Source organism: Miscanthus floridulus, unplaced genomic scaffold, assembly GCF_019320115.1.
Source record: "Miscanthus floridulus cultivar M001 unplaced genomic scaffold, ASM1932011v1 fs_15_2_3, whole genome shotgun sequence".
Classification (NCBI taxonomy): domain Eukaryota; kingdom Viridiplantae; phylum Streptophyta; class Magnoliopsida; order Poales; family Poaceae; genus Miscanthus; species Miscanthus floridulus.
This window is the reverse complement of record NW_027096298.1, coordinates 913-19,665: the sequence shown is the minus strand read 5'-3', so window position 1 is coordinate 19,665 and position 18,753 is coordinate 913. Positions and strand designations below refer to the sequence as shown.

General features: G+C 47.9%; 1 protein-coding gene across 5 annotated transcripts; it reads left to right on the top strand.

The window, feature by feature from the left end:
• Nucleotides 1-1,282: 1,282 nt before the first annotated feature.
• On the top strand, nucleotides 1,283-16,857 carry LOC136530598 (peptidyl-prolyl cis-trans isomerase CYP95-like). 5 transcript variants are annotated; one of them, XM_066523320.1, is made up of 14 exons: nucleotides 1,283-1,479; nucleotides 2,476-2,574; nucleotides 2,721-2,775; nucleotides 10,617-10,705; nucleotides 10,998-11,022; nucleotides 11,693-11,731; nucleotides 12,045-12,162; nucleotides 12,951-13,111; nucleotides 13,261-13,624; nucleotides 13,693-13,805; nucleotides 14,681-14,876; nucleotides 14,960-15,781; nucleotides 15,855-15,938; nucleotides 16,192-16,857. In XM_066523320.1, the coding sequence occupies exons 2-14, from the start codon at nucleotides 2,497-2,499 to the stop codon at nucleotides 16,544-16,546; spliced, it is 2,499 nt and encodes an 832-aa protein (XP_066379417.1). In that variant the 5' UTR covers nucleotides 1,283-1,479; nucleotides 2,476-2,496; the 3' UTR covers nucleotides 16,547-16,857. The 5 variants fall into 5 exon arrangements, with proteins under 5 accessions (XP_066379417.1, XP_066379419.1, XP_066379418.1 ...); XM_066523322.1 differs by having other exon boundaries at nucleotides 2,459-2,574; nucleotides 16,201-16,857; XM_066523321.1 differs by having other exon boundaries at nucleotides 2,459-2,574; nucleotides 16,198-16,857.
• Nucleotides 16,858-18,753: the final 1,896 nt, after the last annotated feature.

The window sequence follows — 18,753 nt, the reverse complement described above, 5'->3', positions numbered from 1 at the left end:
CCATGCGCCACCTCCACCGGTGGAGCCGCCTCCTGCACTCGATGCTCTTCTACAACCACGGCACGGTGGTCGGGTGCCACCACTGCCTGGAGCCCAACTACATCGAGACGGGGCTTCTTCGGCGCGTCCCGCTTCGCCGTTCGTACGCGCTCCGCGAGGTCGTCCTCGGCAGCACCAGGGCGCAGTGGCAGGGCGGCCGTGGCCTGAAGTTGGCTGTGCTGACGACCGAGGTTTGCTCGCCAGCGTCAGGATACTAAGACGATGACCAAGAGAGGGATGGAAAAATCCGACCGCACACATTCTTGGCTTTGCGGCCATGGCGGACAACGACGACGATATCAGCCAATACAACCCCTACCCTTGATCATTCTCGATGGGATTGCTTCCCGGAGCTAGCTTTCAACCTTAATCATTCATTGCTACAGGGAATCGAAACGAGAAGGCTCGCTCATGGCGAATTTTGAAAGATGCAGAGGGTGGCCATGGTGGACGCATTCTAGCTTTTATAGCCGGGCATCGCGAGACAGGGCAGACACGGGCTCGACCGGTGCTCGCGATGGTTTCTAGAGCACAGCAGGGCGTCCACTTGCGCAGGTTGCGACGCCGCGGACACGGGTGGCGGGCGCCACGTTTGCCGCGCAAGGGGAGCTCGCCGCCACCATGGATAAGGCACAGGCTGCGGATGACGCTCAGGCCCAGACGACGACGTCGTGTGCGGCCGCGGTGTACGCCTAGGAACGACAACCTCCCCTGCGTCGAGCTCGCCCACCTTCTAGAACGGCACTCAAGGGCCTCGTCAAGCTGCAGGAGCGGTCGCGTGACGGCAGCAGCTTCATGGCCGTGCGTCGGGGCGGAGCTCGCTAGAGGCGACCGGGGGTAGAGCTCGCCCACGGTGGCTGGGGCGGAGCTAAGCTTGCCCGCACGCTGTAGCGGTGGGCGGGGCGTTGGTCGCGTTGGCCGGGGATGCCCCCAGCACTGCGTCGGGCTCTTGGACGCCATCGATTCGGTCGGGGCGGCGCTGCTACATGGAAGAGAAGAAAAAAGAGGAATGTTTGGGTGGCTGACAAACGGACCCCACCATAGGGCAATATGGTCATTTTCATCTGTCTGTTTGACACCGTTAGAGATAAAAGTGGACGGAATGATATGAAAGACAAGAAAATTTAGCGTTATAGTGTGCTCAAACTTTTTAGTGACCTGCAGGCCACGACCATCTTTCGTAATGGCACACATATAAAACGCTCAAAAACTGTACTTGGCCCAGCACAGTGGGTAGGGTAATACTTGGCCGCCGCTGCGCTCTTCCACTCTCCTATCCCCCACCTCACTCCGCTTGTGCGGCCGCGTGGTGGTGCCTTCCGCGGCGCTGCGGCTGCGCTCCGATCCCGAGCGAGCAAATATCCTCGCCACCGCACCACGAGACCCTTGCACCGCTCCGACGCGATCGGCGCCGTCGAGCCACCCGACTCTCCCCTTGCGGTTCGTTCTCTCTCTCTACCCGCGCTGCTCCCCTCTACCTCGTCGTCGCTGGATCGCGCGCCGCGGGTATGGCTTGCGCGTTTCGATCCGCGTGGCCAGAGCGTTTCATGCGCGTTTGTGCTCTGAGGTTCGGATGGGGAGGAGGAGGTTCTAGGGTTTGGGGTTGTGTTTGCGGTAGGGTTTTGGGGGTTTTCAGGGTTTGCGGTGTGGTGCACGGATCCTGATCTGGGGCCAGGATTGTTTGCCTAGATTACTGGTGTTGCACTTGGATGTTGCCCTGCATGATTGCTGATTACTCAAGCTAGTGTTGTCTGGCGCCGTGTGATGTAGACTTAAGTGGTGTCGGAGTCAGTAGGGGGCTGCCAGGGGGCATGCTGAATGGATGCCCCCATAATCCTTTTTTTTTCACTGAAGCCTTTGAGACCAAAAAGAACTTTAGCGCATGTTTTAATATTTGGTTCATGGATCAACTTAGTTGGGCCCCATAATCATATAATCCTAGTTCCATCACTGGCAGTGGAACAGATGTACAAAGCTTGAACATGGATAATGATATATTGTTATTAACTAGCAAACATGCCCGTGCGTTGCAACAGAATTTACATCTTATGTCATTTGCTATAATACATTTTGGAATCGGACTATGTAGTGTGGCTGGATGCTCGCTATTCTAACCCGTATGAGCAGAGGTCGTGAGTTTGGGTCACGGATGGGATAGTAAACCAATTAGGACTGTAGTATATTTCGGGTCACGTATGAGCAGAGGAAAAGTATATTTCTGCTGCTATTTTAATTATGTAAGCGCATGCAAATTTGAAGTCATATAGCCATTTTTTCTTTTGAAAAGGATGTTTATAAACTATATGGGGTTTAAATACGTGTAATATTAAATTTTGTCCAGGGCAGCAATGCCATACTTTTACCACTTATTTTACCAATTGCCTACTTTGTTGATACCTTTCATTTATTCATTGTGAAGCTACCCTGTTGGCTCAGGGATTGCGTCTATTCAAGAATATGGGGAGAAAGAGGAACCCCATTGTCTTTCTGGATGTATCTGTAGGTGATGAGCCAGATGAAAGAATGATCTTTGAGGTATGTTTGATATTACTGTTTCTCAAATTCGTATTCAGATGATAGTGCAAGCGTGACTAAGACTGTGCAATGTTAAAGATCAGGAGCTGTAGCTGTGTCTTAGTTTGCTTGATCTGTTTAATAGCATGAGTTACCTTTCCTTGCAGTTGTTCGCTGATGTTGCACCCCTTACGACTGAGAACTTCAGAGCTTTATGCACAGGTAATCTTGTCTCCACTTCCTTTTCGTTAAATTAGTAAAAATTCATCTGTTAGCTAGTGTTACATATTATTTTGTAAATTGGTTTATGTGGCAATTGGACATGTTGCTCTAGATTCTAATGGTCGTGGTCTCATGTAACGCGTCCATCAAAATACTGAAGTTTTTGTTGTCATCTGTTCAAACTATTAAGTATTTGAAGTAGCATTACTTTCAAGTAGTATGATATGATGCAAATTTAGTAAATTCACAAAGCCACACTTACTCTTCCGAAATTATTGAAAAATTGACAATTTCAAGAGCTTGCTTTGACAAACAACACTTTTTATTGCCTACAGTTTTAGAGCTACACTCATTTAGTGCTTGAAGGTTACTTAGTCGTCAAGCACTCAAGCACACTGGACAATTAGACCATGCTTACAATGGCCACTTAATGACATGGTGCTAGGAACCAGATCATGTCATATTGTTTATGAGGGAATGTGATGTTATCACCAAATTGCTAGGGTTATGCTATATCGCCCTTGTTTATCTAGATGTGGGTCTTAATCAGGGAGGGTTAGATCTGCTGATGCCCCATCCAAACAGTAACAATGAAAATTGTTTCACTGAAAGAGTTTCTGTGGTGAATAATGTTCCAGTGCTAAAGATTGTAATTCTTTTTAATTTTAGGAAACTGCAAGTTTAGTTTAAAGTTCAAGTGTAGCTTTCTTTTAATTACTTTGAGGTGCTTGTGAAATTTTGCCCTTTGATTGAAATATGGCCACAGTTTTTCTGCTTTATCTAATTTCGCTCCAATGATTCCAGTTGTTGAGGAAATATTTTCCCTATATTGATGTACAATCCTTTGTTGTTTATCTAAAGGCTTTGTTGTTGTTTGATGTACAATCCTTACTAATACAAACCCATTAGGACATTGACACAGTGTCCAATACTTCTGTTGACTAGCAATACAACAACAACAAAGCCTTTAAGTCCCAAACAAGTTGGGGTAGGCTAGAGTTGAAACCAAGCAGAAGCAATCAAGGTTCAGGCACGTGAATAGCTGTTTTCCAAGCACTCCTATCTAAGGCTAAGTCTTTGGGTATATTCCATCCTTTCAAGTCTCCTTTTATTGCCTCTACCCAAGTCAACTTCGGTCTTCCTCTGCCTCTTCACGTTACTATCCTGGCTTAGGATTCCACTACGCACCGGTGCCTCTGGAGGTCTCCGTTGGACATGTCCAAACCATCTCAACTGGTGTTGGACAAGCTTTTCTTCAATTGGTGCTACTCCTAATCTATCACGTATATCATCGTTCCGAACTCGGTCCCGTCTTGTATGACCGCAAATCCAACGCAACATACGCATTTCCGCGACACTTATCTGTTGAACATGTCGTCTTTTCGTAGGCCAACATTCTGCACCATACAACATAGCAGGTCTAATCGCCGTCCTATAAAACTTACCTTTTAGCTTCTGTGGTACCCTTTTGTCACATAGGACACCAGATGCTTGTCGCCACTTCATCCACCCTGCTTTGATTCTGTTGACTAGCAATATCAAGAAAAAATAGATAGTATAAATTAAAAGGATTTGTATTTTGAAAATAATTATCCTGATGAATCTACCAATGGAGATCTTCTGCTGCAAATCTATGTGAATTTTTTAGATATTGATGTCTGGAGCTAAAAAGAATTTGACCTAGGACAAACCTAAATGGACCTGTACTTGTGCTCAGTGGAAGTAGTGCGTAGCTATTCTTTGCAACATGGAAGAGTACCACAATAATGTATTTTATTACTGCTCTTACTATTTATTTTAATTATCTGCACTAAGCAACTGTCACTAATGCTGTGGTGGTACTAGTCCTTTTGTCGGCATTTGGTAGTCCTAATGATTTTTATTGTTCTTTGCTTAACAACGTTCTTTGGAATATTATTCAAACCTGAACTCTCTCATCTGCTTTCAGCCATAATCCAATATGCCATTCTGTGATTCTGTTTGAATATTTCCGAAATCTGAGAACCTAATCTATTCTTTCTGTGATGATTAACAATGCATATTTAGATGTTCATTGCTTCCTAGGAATTTAGTTAATTTCCTGTCAAAGTAATTCTCATGCTTAATGCTTAACTATATCTTTATATATATTTAGCTTATAAATTTATAATTTCTCTTTAAATTTTAAATTTATCTTGAAATTTTGAGCAATGCGATGATGTTACTACAAGGGAGTCTCTTACAGATTTGAAGTAAAACTGGATACATGATACACCGGCTGATGTTTCTACTTCTATGTCATGGTCGGCCGCACGTACCGCCGGAGCCGACGGGCCAGGGATGCACGCCGCGACGCCGAACGCGCCGAGCGTGCGCTGGATGGGCGTGCGGGCGTGCTGGACGCCCAGGCTAGGGCCACGCCTAGTGGCTAAGCATGGAAATAGGAGATAGCTTTTAATTAGTTTCCTTTTATGTTTTATTTCCCTAAATTATAGGAGCTGTGGCTCACGTCAGGTTGGGCCTTAGGCCATATATATATAGTCTGTATTAGGCTATTGGGAAGCAAGCAAGAATTATCAATCCAATCTGCTATCTCTCTCTACTGACTTAAGCCTGCGGCTAGGGTAACCTCGCCGGAGAAGACAACGGACCAAGGCTACGAACTCCGTAGCCGAGGGCCGGCTACCCAGGGGTTTAACGCCCTTGACAACCTGGTATCACGTTCCAGAAGATCCTCGTCGCGCCACTCCGTCTCGCCGCCACCCGTTGTTTCCGCGCCGCCGCCGCGGGACCCTCTCGCCGCGTCCCCTGCCTCCGGCTCCTCAGCTGCGTCCTGTTCAGCCGGCATGGGCGACGCCGCCGACCTCAAGGCGTCCGTGGAGGCGCTCACCAGCGCCGTGAAGTCGATGCATACCTCCATTGAGGCCAACGCCAAGGCACTTGCCGCCCTCGCCTCCGACCGCACGTCGTCATCCGGCACCAAGTCGGCGTCGGGCGAGCACCACAACGATCGTCCGCCAAAATTCCAGAAGATGGATTTCCCCCGCTACGATGGCAAGTCCGACCCGCTGATTTTTATTAATAGATGTGAATCATATTTTCATCAGCAGCGGATCATGGAGGAGGAGAAGGTTTGGATGGCCTCCTACAACTTGGAGGACGACGCGCAGCTATGGTACGTCCAGCTCCAGCGGGATGAAGGCACGCCGTCTTGGCGCCGTTTCATGGAGCTGCTACACCTGTGCTACGGGCCCCCACTACGCGCGGCGCCCCTGGCCGAGCTGGCGGAGTGTCGCCGCATCGGCACCGTCGTCGACTATCAGGACCGTTTCTAGGCCCTGCTACCTCGGGCTGGGCCCCTCGAGGAGACGCAGCGGGTCCAGCTCTTCACCGGCGGGCTCGGTCCTCCGCTCAGCTTCGACGTCCGCGTCCACAATCCGCAGACGCTGGCGGCGGCGATGAGCCTGGCGCGCCTACTGGAGCTCCACGAGCAGCACACTCAGGCGCCTGCTAGAGCTGCGCCCCGCGGCTTGCTGCCTGCACCAGCACCGCGTTTGGCCCTGCCGGCGCCGCCACTTCCAGCCCTGGCCGCGGCTGAAGGCCGGCCGATGAAGCGCCTGACGTTCCAGGAGCAGGACGACCGCCGCAAGCTGGGGCTTTGCTTCAATTGCGACGAGAAGTACACGCGGGGGCACAACCGCGTCTGCAAGCGGCTCTTCTTCATCGACGGCGTCGAGCTTGACGAGGTCGCTGCCACGGAGTCCTGGGATATGGAGGCGCCGGTCTTCTCTCTCGTTGCACGCTGTGGCGGGCGTGTCCGTCTCCAACACCATACAGCTCCAGGTGGCGCTGGGGCCTGCTACCTTCGTGGCCCTCGTCGACTCCGGGTCGACCCACAGCTTCATTGGCGAGGCGGCTGCGCGGCGCACCGGGCTGCCTATTGAGCCCCGGCCACGGCTTACGGCAACGGTGGCTAACGGGGAACACATGTCCTGCCCGGGTGTGATACGCCAGGCCCCGCTCTCCATCGACGACAGGACTTTCCGCGTCGACCTCTTCGTCATGCCATTGGCGGGCTTCGACGTCGTCCTCGGCACGCACTGGATGGCCACGTTGGGGCCCATTGTTTGGGATTTCAACGCCCGCACCATGGCGTTCCAGCAAGGTGGCCGCGCGGTGTGCTGGCAGGGCGCTCCACCGCCGACGGCGACCACCCTCCATGCTGCGGTGGCCACGGACTCCCTCCTCGACGAGCTGTTGGATTCGTTCACCGACGTGTTCGCCGAACCGACCGGCCTCCCCCCACCCAGGGGCCACGACCACCACATCACCCTCAAGCCGGGCGCGGCTCTGGTGGCAGTTCGCCCATACAGGTACCCGGCGGCCCACAAGGATGAGCTGGAGCGGCAATGCGCCGCCATGATGGAGCAGGGCATCGTTCGCCGCAGCGACTCCGCGTTCTCGTCTCCGGTCCTCCTCGTCAAGAAGCCGGACGGGGCGTGGCGTTTCTACGTCGACTACCGCGCCTTAAACGCGCTCACCGTCAAGGACGCGTTTCCGATTCCGGTCGTCGACGAGCTCCTCGACGAGCTCCATGGCGCTCGTTTCTTCTCCAAGCTGGATTTGCGCTCGGGGTACCACCAGGTGCGCATGAGGCCCGACGACATTCACAAGACGGCGTTCCGCACCCACGACGGCCTCTACGAGTTTCTGGTCATGCCGTTTGGGCTGTGCAACGCCCCGGCGACATTCCAGGCCCTCATGAATGATGTTCTTCGCCCGTTTTTACGTCGCTTTGTCCTCGTTTTCTTTGACGACATCTTGATATACAGCAAGTCATGGGCGGACCATCTTCGTCATCTTCGCGCCATCATCACCGAGCTGCGTCGTCACCGCCTCTTCGTCAAGCGCTCCAAGTGTGCGTTCGGGGCCACCTCGATCTCCTACCTCGGCCACATCATCTCGGAGGCGGGCGTGGCCATGGACCCGGCCAAGGTGCAGGCCATTCACGACTGGCCGGTGCCTCGGTCGGCGCGCGCGGTCCGTGGTTTCCTCAGGCTGGCGGGGTACTACCGCAAATTCGTCCACAACTATGGCTCCGTCGCTGCACCGCTAACCGCCCTCAAGAAAGATGGCTTCTCGTGGGGCGAAGCGGCCCAGTCGGCTTTTGGCGCGCTCAAGACGGCGGTCACGTCGGCGCCCATCCTGGCCATGCCGGACTTCTCTAAGACTTTCGTCGTCGAATGCGACGCGTCGTCCCATGGCTTTGGGGCGGTTCTTGTCCAGGAGGGACACCCGATCACTTTCTTCAGCAGGGCAGTCGCACCTCGGCACCGCGCCCTGGCCGCCTACGAACGGGAGCTCATCGGCTTGGTGCATGCTGTCCGTCATTGGCGGCCGTACCTATGGGGCCGGCGCTTCCTCGTCAAGACGGACCACTACAGTTTGAAGTACCTGCTGGACCAGCGCCTTGCCACTATTCCGCAGCACCACTGGGTGGGCAAGTTGTTGGGTTACGACTTCTCCGTGGAGTACAAGCCGGGGACCGCAAACGCTGTGGCCGACGCGCTGTCCCGGCGTGACACCGAGGAGGGGGCGCTCCTGGCACTTTCTGCGCCGCGCTTCGACTTCGTTGACAGGCTTCGGCAGGCGCAGCTCGTTGATCCCGCGCTCATCGCCCTCCAGGACGATATCAGCAGTGGCGCGCGTGGTCCTCCCTGGACAGTGGCTGAAGGGCTGCTGCAGTATGGTGGGCGCCTCTTTGTTCCGCCTGCATCACCCTTGCTGGAAGAAATTATGCGGGCCATCCACGACGAGGGACATGAAGGGGTACAGCGCACGCTACACCGGCTGCGGCGCGACTTCCACTTTCCGGACATGAAGCGTCGGGTGCAGGATTTGGTGCGCGCGTGCGCCTTCTGTCAGCGCTACAAGTCCGAGCATTTGCACCCGGCCGGTCTCCTGCTGCCACTGCCTGTTCCGCAGGGCGTTTGGACTGACATTGCTCTCGATTTTGTGGAGGCGCTGCCCAAGGTCCGCGGGAAATCAGTTATACTCACCGTGGTGGACAGGTTCAACAAGTACTGCCATTTCATTCCACTGGCACATCCCTACTCCGCTGAGTCTGTCGCCCAGGCATTCTTCGCGGACATTGTTCGTCTACATGGGGTTCCCCAGTCCATGGTGTCAGACAGGGATCCGGTCTTTACATCGACGTTTTGGCGGGAATTGATGCGACTAATGGGCACCAAGCTGCATATGACCACGGCGTTCCACCCACAGTCCGATGGGCAGTCCGAGGCTGCTAACCGGGTCATTATCATGTACCTGCGGTGCATCACCGGAGATCGGCCGCGTGAGTGGCTGCGCTGGCTTCCATGGGCGGAGTTCGTCTTCAACACCGCCTATCAGACTTCGTTGCGGGAGACACCTTTCCGCATTGTCTACGGCCGGGATCCGCCCTCTATCCGGTCCTATGAGCCAGGGGAGACGAGGGTGGCGGCGGTTGCCAAAAGCATGGAGGAGCGGGAGGAGTTCTTGGCTGATGTTCGTCTCCGGCTGGAACAGGCCCAGGCCGTGCAGAAACGGCACTATGACAAGGTCCACTGTCACGTCGCATATCAGGTCGGTGACTGGGCTCTTCTTCGACTCCGGCAGCGCGCGGCTTCTTCCTTGCCACAGGCGGTCACCAGCAAGCTCAAGCCGCGTTTCTTCGGGCCCTATCGCGTCGTCGAGCTGATCAATGACGTCGCTGTCCGCCTTGCTCTTCCGGAGCGCGCCCGTCTTCATGATGTTTTCCACGTAGGGCTGCTCAAGAAGTTTCAGGGGCAGCCACCAGATGCTCCACCGCCCCTGCCGGTTCTTCACAACGGCGCCATTGCCCCAACTCCAGCACGTGCGGTGCGTTTCAGGTTGGCGCGCGGAGTCAAACAAGTTCTCGTCCAGTAGCAGGGTGAGTCTGCAGCGTCGGCGACATGGGAGGATGTGGAGCCTTTCCGTGCCAAGTTTCCGGAGTTCCAGCTCGGGGACGAGCTGCTCCTCGACGGGGGGAGAGATGTCATGGTCGGCCGCATGTACCGCCGGAGCCGACGGGCCAGGGATGCACGCCGCGACGCCGAACGCGCCGAGCGCGCGCTGGATGGGCGTGCGGGCGTGCTGGACGCCCAGGCTAGGGCCATGCCTAGTGGCTAAGCATGGAAATAGGAGATAGCTTTTAATTAGTTTCCTTTTATGTTTTATTTCCCTAAATTATAGGAGCTGTGGCTCACGTCAGGTTGGGCCTTAGGCCATATATATATAGTCTGTATTAGGCTATTGGGAAGCAAGCAAGAATTATCAATCCAATCTGCTATCTCTCTCTACTGACTTAAGCCTGCGGCTAGGGTAACCTCGCCGGAGAAGACAACGGACCAAGGCTACGAACTCCGTAGCCGAGGGCCGGCTACCCGGGGGTTTAACGCCCTTGACATTCTATGACAGTTATGTTCTGGCAGACATTTTGTTATAATATTCTTCGGGTTATGGCATCAAATGAAATTAGGATATGGAATGGAGATTCTGAACTTGTGTACGTCAGTAAACACAAACATACTCGGATGTAATTACTATAACTTGAGCTGTAGACTTCTAGTCCATATCTTCTGTTCTAAGCTGTCAATCTAATTTGTCCATAAAAAAGCTAATTTGGTGTTGAGCCGTTAATGTACTAATATGTGTTTTGGAAATCTTCTGATAATGTAGTGGGTGCCTTTGTTCTTTTTGCCACAGCCCACCTTGTGCATAGTCGAATGTACAGATTATATGCAATTCCGAGTTTAAAAAACTCCTCCCATTGCTCTGCTAATTGATGTTGCACGCTTTAGGTGAGCTGGGAATTGGACAGAAGACTAAGAAGCCATTATGTTACAAGGGATCATCGTTCCACCATGTCATCAAGGGGTTCATGGCACAAGTTAGTTTTTCTTCTTTTGTGTAGTTTTTTATTTATGCATTTTGCTTCTGTCTCGGTTACGATGTTTGTATTTTGTGGTTAGAATTTGGTTAGCTTTGTCTTGTTCTGTTTTTATTAGTCAGTTCCTTGTTCATGATGTAGGATGCAAGACAGATGATATCGACTGCTTTTCTTATCATATAGTATTTAAGGTTGTATGCAGTATTGTCTATGTTCGCTATTCTAATAATGAGTGGAAAACTTATTTGTTTTCTTAGCCATAACTGCTGAGGGTGCTTTGTTTTTTTTTCAGGGAGGTGACATTGCAAAAGGAAATGGTGAGTTTGCACAATTAGTTCTTTACATTTTTCTAGTTCTTTTCCTTCCCGGAAAAAAAGCAGCAATTCCCCTCCCCACTTCCATGGCCTTTCTCATTTTTTTATGTTCTCTTATAAACTAATGTTCTTTTGTACGTCTACTTAAAGGGCTTGCATGCACATAGCACTCCCTGTAAGTTGTGCAGTTATGTCCTACTTATGCTAATTTTGATGGTTTTTGTTTTCATTTCTCTATGTTATCACAATGTCCCTACCTTTTGATTTGACGATTATATTGTGCACTCCACGCTAGCATTCGATGTTCTTAAGTTTCATACGCTTTTTTTTTTAACTGGAGTAGTTTAGCAGTCTTTTCTTGTCATATACAGTTATAATGGCCTTAATTCGGGTATCAAAATTTTCAAATTTGATTAGGGTTAGTTTGTTTTCATATGCAATGATTTGTTCCAAGATCCAGATGTATACTGTGCCAGCATTTATAGATTGCTGTATTTTTGTCTATTAATGTTACATATGGTGATGCATGTTACCATCTTTACTTTTTTGGTAATATTTTTTCTGTTATACATTAGTTCTGTTTGTTTGATGTAATTCTACCTTGCATGTATAGTTGCAGCTTCCTGTGTTAATCTTGTTTTTAGAAATGACTACGATTTTCACTATGTTACAGGGTCTGGTGGAGAAAGCATATATAGTGGAAAATTTGCAGGTATTAACCATTTAGCTTGGTTTGAAATCTGTTATGTAGTGGAGACGTTGAATGCAAATAATGGAATAACCTTGCAACCTTTTATTTGAGGATTTAGAATGTTGGTTACCAAATACAGAGTCAAATGCTGTGTTGTTATGTGTCTACTGTCTACATTAGTAGTGTGTCCAAATTCTAATAATCCAGTACAAGTTACTGCTTTGATCTTTTTGGCTGCTTTGCTCTGGAAATACTGGAGATCTTATCCAACTGTTCTGGTAAGCACGAAAGCAAACAGTATATCTGTAATGACAGTATATTATTTGCATTTCAGATGAAACTTATGTTCTACCTCATGATGATCGTGGTCTCTTGACAACGGCAGATACTGGTTCCAAAGCTAGTGGCTCCCAGTTCTGCATTACTTTCAAGCCTAATTCTCATCTTGACAGGTTTGTTCTGATCAATTCCATTTGAATGACAGTGTGTTTCAGTTTTGTACAAAATATATCTTCAGACATGTATGGGGACTAATCTTACATCCATTTGCGTTGTTGAATTGAACCTAAGCTCTGGATATTTGTCTCAGATCGATACTTATTTTTAGTACCAAACTGATTTTTTTTTCTCATCCTAAATTAAAGCTCTAAGCGTCCGACAGCCATAGTCACTGATACAACGCCATTTGCTTAATTATCTGTTTTATCAAGCATTGGAACTACAGAAGATTAGTTTTCTGCTACTTCTTTTGCTTGTTCACTTGTAGTGTCTTTGGATCTCCATTGTTGCCTAATTCAAAATGAGCAACTGCTTGTTGAATCACAAGAATTTGATGTAGTTCTGTATTATATGTGAAATCGATTCAGTTCTTTTTATAGCACCATTTGCCAGTTTATTAGAATTGGCATGTTGCATTAATTTTGCGCTATGTCTATGTGTGGAATTTTGCACTGTGGAAATTCGTTTCCTATGGTATGCATGTCTCTTTTTTGGTTGTGAAAATAGGAGGTGAGGGTAGGAGCAAACCTGTTTGACTGATGCATATGTGGACAGGAGTGAGGCTTAGTTTTGGTTTTGCTATTTGGCTTTTTACTATGTTATAGGAATGTTGCAGGGCTTGTGGCATAAACTGTTAACTGGGCAAGCCTCAATAATGTCTTGTTCAGTTTCATTTGTGAACTCCATGGTTTTCTGACTTAGTACAGTTTTGTTGATAATATGACATTCTACTGTGTTGCAGGAAGCACACAGTTTTTGGCAAGCTTGTTGTTGGAAGTGATGTTCTGAAGAGGATCGAGCAAGTAGATGTGCAATCCCCTGATTCAACTCCTGTTGTTCCGGTTACTATAGTAAATTGTGGGGAGCTCATTGACCGCAAAGATGTTGGATCTATAGAAATTGGTAATGCTTATCAACTGAGTGGAATTTTTGCAGCACCTATTGATCCATTTAATATTAGGATTTAAGCTTTTTTGGGGGCATTTAGGTAAAGTTGGTCACTTTTGTATTTACCTTTTGAACGTCCTTTTGATGTGATAATGGTCATACAGATAAAAAGAGGGCTGCCAAATCAAAGTTGTCAAAGGATATATCTTCTGATGAGGAAAGTAATGAAGGACAACACAAGAGACGTCGTAACAAATCTTCAAAAAGGAGAAGGAAGAAGAGGAGATATTCTTATTCGGAATCAGATAGCTCTTCTGAGTTGGAGACTGAATCATCTTATTCTGAAAGCGATTCTGATACTTACTCAAGTGACTCATCTGATGTCAGCAGCTCAAGTGATGACAGGCGAAGGCGCAGAAAGAGACATTCGAAGAAAAATAAACACAAGCGTTCAAGAAGAAAGCGTGACCATAGGCGCGAAAGAAGGCGTAGGAAGCGTGATAGGAAATCAAAACAGAAGCCAAAAAGGTCTGTTAACATTGTCAAATTGAACATTCCTGACCTTTGGCCTGTAATATATTTTCTTTTATTAGCAGGATAATAAAGGGTGATAGTGAAGCTGAAAGTACGAGCGATAGCAGCTCTGAAGATGCTAGAAGCAAGAGACACCGCCGTGGGCGGAAGTCCAAGGCATCATCTCAAGTTTCTGGTAGTTTCTTTTCTTTTTGCCTATATATTCTTTACCACAATGTATGTTGAGCTTCTGTATTTCACCAAGTAAGTTGAAGCATAGATTCCTGAACTTTGTTCTGATTTCTCAGTTATTAGGTTCATGAACTCTAAGAGTTGGGAGTAACATGCCCTTAAACTTGTGCTATGTACCACATCAGCCAATCCTTTGTAACTTAAGAGGAGTTGCGGGGGGGGGGGGGGGGGGGGGGGGGGGGAGGGGGTGGAGCATTCATCATCGTTAATGAATTGTATAGGCACAATAGGATACCATATCTGGTTAAGTACTTCATTGTATTTCAAGAAACTGATAGGACAAACCTGACAAGGTTATGCAACGGCAGTAGCTAATGCTACTCAAGCACAATCAAGAGACATCACAAAAGATAGAGTTCAATTTCTTGTATACTGTTTATTTACCCATCACAAATACTTGTGTTGTGGACAAAGATCTGGTCGAACTTGCGAAACTGACTATCAAAGACTTCGTAGATACAGATAGTTGGTTTGGAATTATGAGAACCATTCACTTAGATTTGTCTTAAACTTACTGTCATATTCTCATAATTTTATTGGATTTATAAAAATATAAATATATTATAGTGGAGAATAATGGCTAAAGGTAGACCATGCCATGTCCAAAAATCAGGAAGTTCTGATTGGCTGGATATCTCTTTTAATCTTTAAATCATGATTGCATGGTATTATCGGTGGTATTGTTCTGTTATATATGTCTTGCATGAACAACTGTACTGATTGGCCATCTAGTAAGGGATATATAGTTCCTGCTTGGTTTATGTGGTACATGTTTAGTTTAGTTCAACTAATGATTGCAATCTACACTTGCCTTTTCAGAGGAAAATCTTGCTGCAGTGGCTGCTTTGAAGGATGCCACATCACCTCAACAAAAGAGTGGAATACCAAGGAGTCTGGCACAAGATGTCTCCCCCCTGCAAAACGGGGAAATCCATACAAATGGTGTTAATGAATCAAAAATTGAAAGGAATGCAGCTGTCATGCCTGTTCTAACTGGCAATCGAAGCAAATCTAGGTTTCCTATACTTCTTCATACATAAATCATTCTTTGTGCTTACTGCTTCTGGAAGCGGTGTTTCATCTGATATTGATAAGCAGGAGCCAGAGCATGAGTGCTAATCACTCAATGAGCAAGAGTATGAGTATCAGTCCAAGAAGAAGCCCAATGAAAAGGTCAATTACCAGCCCGAAGAGGTCAGTTAGCAGGAGCTCTGTTCACCACAATCGCAGTAGAAGTCCTGTCCGTACTCCCAAAAGAAGCGAGAGCAGGAGTCCAGCCAGACGGCAGAGCATCAGCAGGAGCCCTGCTAGGAGCCTCAGCAAGAGCTCACCCAGAGGTGCAAGCAGAAGCCCCCACATAAGCAGGAGTCCTGTTAAAGCTCACAGAAGAAGCATTAGCAGGAGCTCAGCTAGGTCCATGCAACAGAGAAGTCCAAGCAGGAGCCTGGAGAGAACTCATGTACAAAAAAGTGTCAGCCCAAGCCCACTATTGGAGAAGCGAAGAAGCATTACCCGAACCTCTGTGATATCTCCATTGCGAAGTGTTAGCCGGAGTCCAGTTAGGATTTCAAGGAGCCCACATAGGCCTTCTAGGAGAAGCCCTATGAGAAGTCCACGACGGAACATTCGCAGAAGCCTCAGCAGGAGCCCTGTGAGAACACTTAGAACAAGTGTGAGCAGAAGCCCAGTAAGAGGTGGCCGACCTCGCAGGAACATTAGCAGGAGTCCCAGTCCACATTGCAGGGCAGTAACACCAACAAACAATGGAAGGAGCCCATCCAGGAGTGATTCTCCTGATGGGTCACCAAAACGCATAAGACGTGGACGGGGTTTTACACAGCGGTACTCATTTGCAAGACAATATCGCTCACCTTCTGCTGATCGCTCGCATCGTTATGGCGGAAGAAACGACCGTGACAGGTAATTGAATCAAAGTTTGATCTGTTGTTTTCATTTGATTGAGAGTTTTAAATTATGTTCCCCCCTTATGTAGATACATGGGTTACCGGGGTTCTCGCCATCGATCACCTCCTCGACGTTATAGAAGCCCACCCAGAGGCAGAGTGTCATCGCCAAGGTAAATGAACTGTTTATATGTGATAGTTAAAGAACTAGTTATTTTTCTATAGGTACCAGCTTCTATTATCATTTGTGATGGCACGTCAGTGAACCAATTTTGAACAGGCAGTCATTTTTGTTTGATGCTTATTGAACGTATTATTTGCAAATGATCGAAGCAATTTTATTTGAATTTTTTTTTTCAATCGGTATGCATAGCTCATTCTTGTGGTTGGTTCTTTGTCATGATTTATTTTATTTTTCCACTTGAGGCATAGTAGGTACAGGAGGAGGAGGAGCCGAAGCGCCTCACGCAGCCCTGTCCACAGAGAAAGAGGAAGGGGAGGTGGATACAGCAAAAGCCCTGTACGGAGCCTTTCACCCCCTCCCAGACCAAGGTCACATGGTGATCGTGCACGGTCAGTTTCCAGGAGCCACCTTTCTGGGTCAAGGTCAAGGTCTCCACCAGTGCGTCATCCCTCCCCACCTGATTCCCCATCTCTGAAGCGTGCAAGTGATGAGAAATCTCAGTCCCCGTCTCGGTCACTGTCTGGTAGCCCTAGTCGTGGAGGCAAGAAAGGTTTGGTTTCCTACGGCGATGGCTCTCCTGATTCAGCTGGGAAGTAGGTTTCCACCGGGGCATTGAAATGTATTTTACTACCGTTGGCCATTGGCTGTTGATCGGTCCTTCAGCACTTTTGTTACAATTGCTACTGTAGAGAAGAGAAGCGGTTTTGGTCGCCCCCCTGGCCTGGTGTTATCGTTGTAGAACTGTTACCTATGTTTGGGATGATAAGCGATGTCCTTTGGTTATCTTAAGACTGTCGTAATCTGAGCTTAGGTTATGCTTTTGCTGAACATGTAGCACTGTTTCAGTGTAGTTATCTTTGGTGGAATTTGAATGTTTAAGGTGCGACGCGAAGAGAATCATTACAATATTTTGATCTCGGATGACAATAACATGTATAATTAATAGTTATTTTTCCTTCTGCATCTATCCCATACTAGTGTTTCTGCATCTATTCATTAATTATATCGTTTGGCCGCATCATATTTTTCTCTGTTCTCACCGACGACATTCCAATGGTAATTTGTTGGTAAATTCTTGTGCACGACAAACCCCTCCTGATTCGTCTCTGTGTCCTATTGCCCATCCCCGAAAGGAACCCAAAATTTCCTATCAAACGGTAATTGGTGCTAACAGATCTGGGGCACAACTCCAGCATCAAATCATGGAATCAACCAACTTGTATTTGTACGGGTCGTTGGGGGGAAAGGGCTATCAATCTTTAAGCACAGCACTGCCTGTGTCCTATCAATCTTTAAGCACAGGCGCACAGCACGGATTATCAGGTCGAAGTGGCAAACAGAGGCTGGTGAATACAAAACGCGTGGCTTTGCCGATAGGATGGGCGACGCAAAAGCTGAGAAAATGCCCAGAGACGATCGGTGTAGTTATGGCGGAAACGATGGCGGATCAAAACCCTGCTGGATCCGTCCCTGCACGTAAATTGTCTATACTTGTACTTGCGGTGCTAGCTGCTAGCATGAACACACGATAGATAACAGACCATCATGCCCTTACGTGATCTCCCATCTCATCTCACTTAGAGTCGACACCGTAGGATGTGTTTGGTTTAAAGAAAAGGGTGAATAGAACATGATCATCCATAAATTTCGGAAAACAGATATATATGCTATTTTGGTTGGATGGATGAGACGAGCTAGTTTTTTCTTTGTTAGATGGATGACAATGGATGAGAAGAGAATAGTTAACTAATTATTTTACTATTTAAAAAGTAATGACAACTAATTATACACTAATAAAGATGCACTCACACTAATTTTATCCTGATAATCACTAATTAAAAACAAAATATTGCAGCCAGTGTTGGCATTGCTCAGACCAATCCATGCTGACACTATCGATGGCGGCACTGCTCCTTCGTGTGCTACTAGGGCGTTGTGTGCCTACCACATGTGGTCATTAGCATGCTAGATCGCGCTTCCACTTGTGCGTAGCCCCTTGCTCAGTGAAAAAATATAGACATCGTCTATTCCAGATTTCTAGCTAACCAAAGATGAAGATAGATGATGACTCTTTTGAGTGCACACAAAATATAAAAAGTTATTGAAGGGTACAAAGATATATAAAATGTTTTTACTCAAATGACTTTCTAAATGATGATTTAGATAATAAGTTTTATAAAGAATTTTAGTGATGCTCTTAGATACTAGGGCAGACGCAGATGGCCTGCCTAAAATGTTAGGTTTGCCCATATTGAAGGCAAAATTATTTTTCCTAGTTTCTTCAAAAAAAAATATTTTTTTCCCAGCGTCCTCCTTCTACCTATTGTATCTCACACTCCCAGCAAGTTCGACCGACGTGGTAGAAAAATCGGTGGCTCTTGGATAAATCATGATATGGCGAGCACGCATACCGGATTCTCTACCCCTGTGCCGTGTCGGTGTGTTTGATCACAGGATGTGAAAGAGGGGAGGAGAGGAGTGTCAGGTTCGCATGCTTTAGCTAGACAAGTGTCAGATTCGCATCGCTCGGAGATGTGGCATGTAGCTTTGACATGCGTATATAACCTGATCATGTTTGAGGCTTCGGTCAGCTGATAATGAAAGACAAGCAAATGAAAAAAGGGAGGAGAGCAGACGCCACTGAATCGCGAGCGGTCGTCCAACTCAAAACGAGCGAACAATTCTTGCACATAAAGTAATTTTCTTTTTTAGAAAAAAAATCCCACCACTTTTTCTATTCGGCAATGCCCATTCCGAGCTCTCTGCATGCGCTCAGTGCATCCTGCGTGCTTTTCCAACTGGCC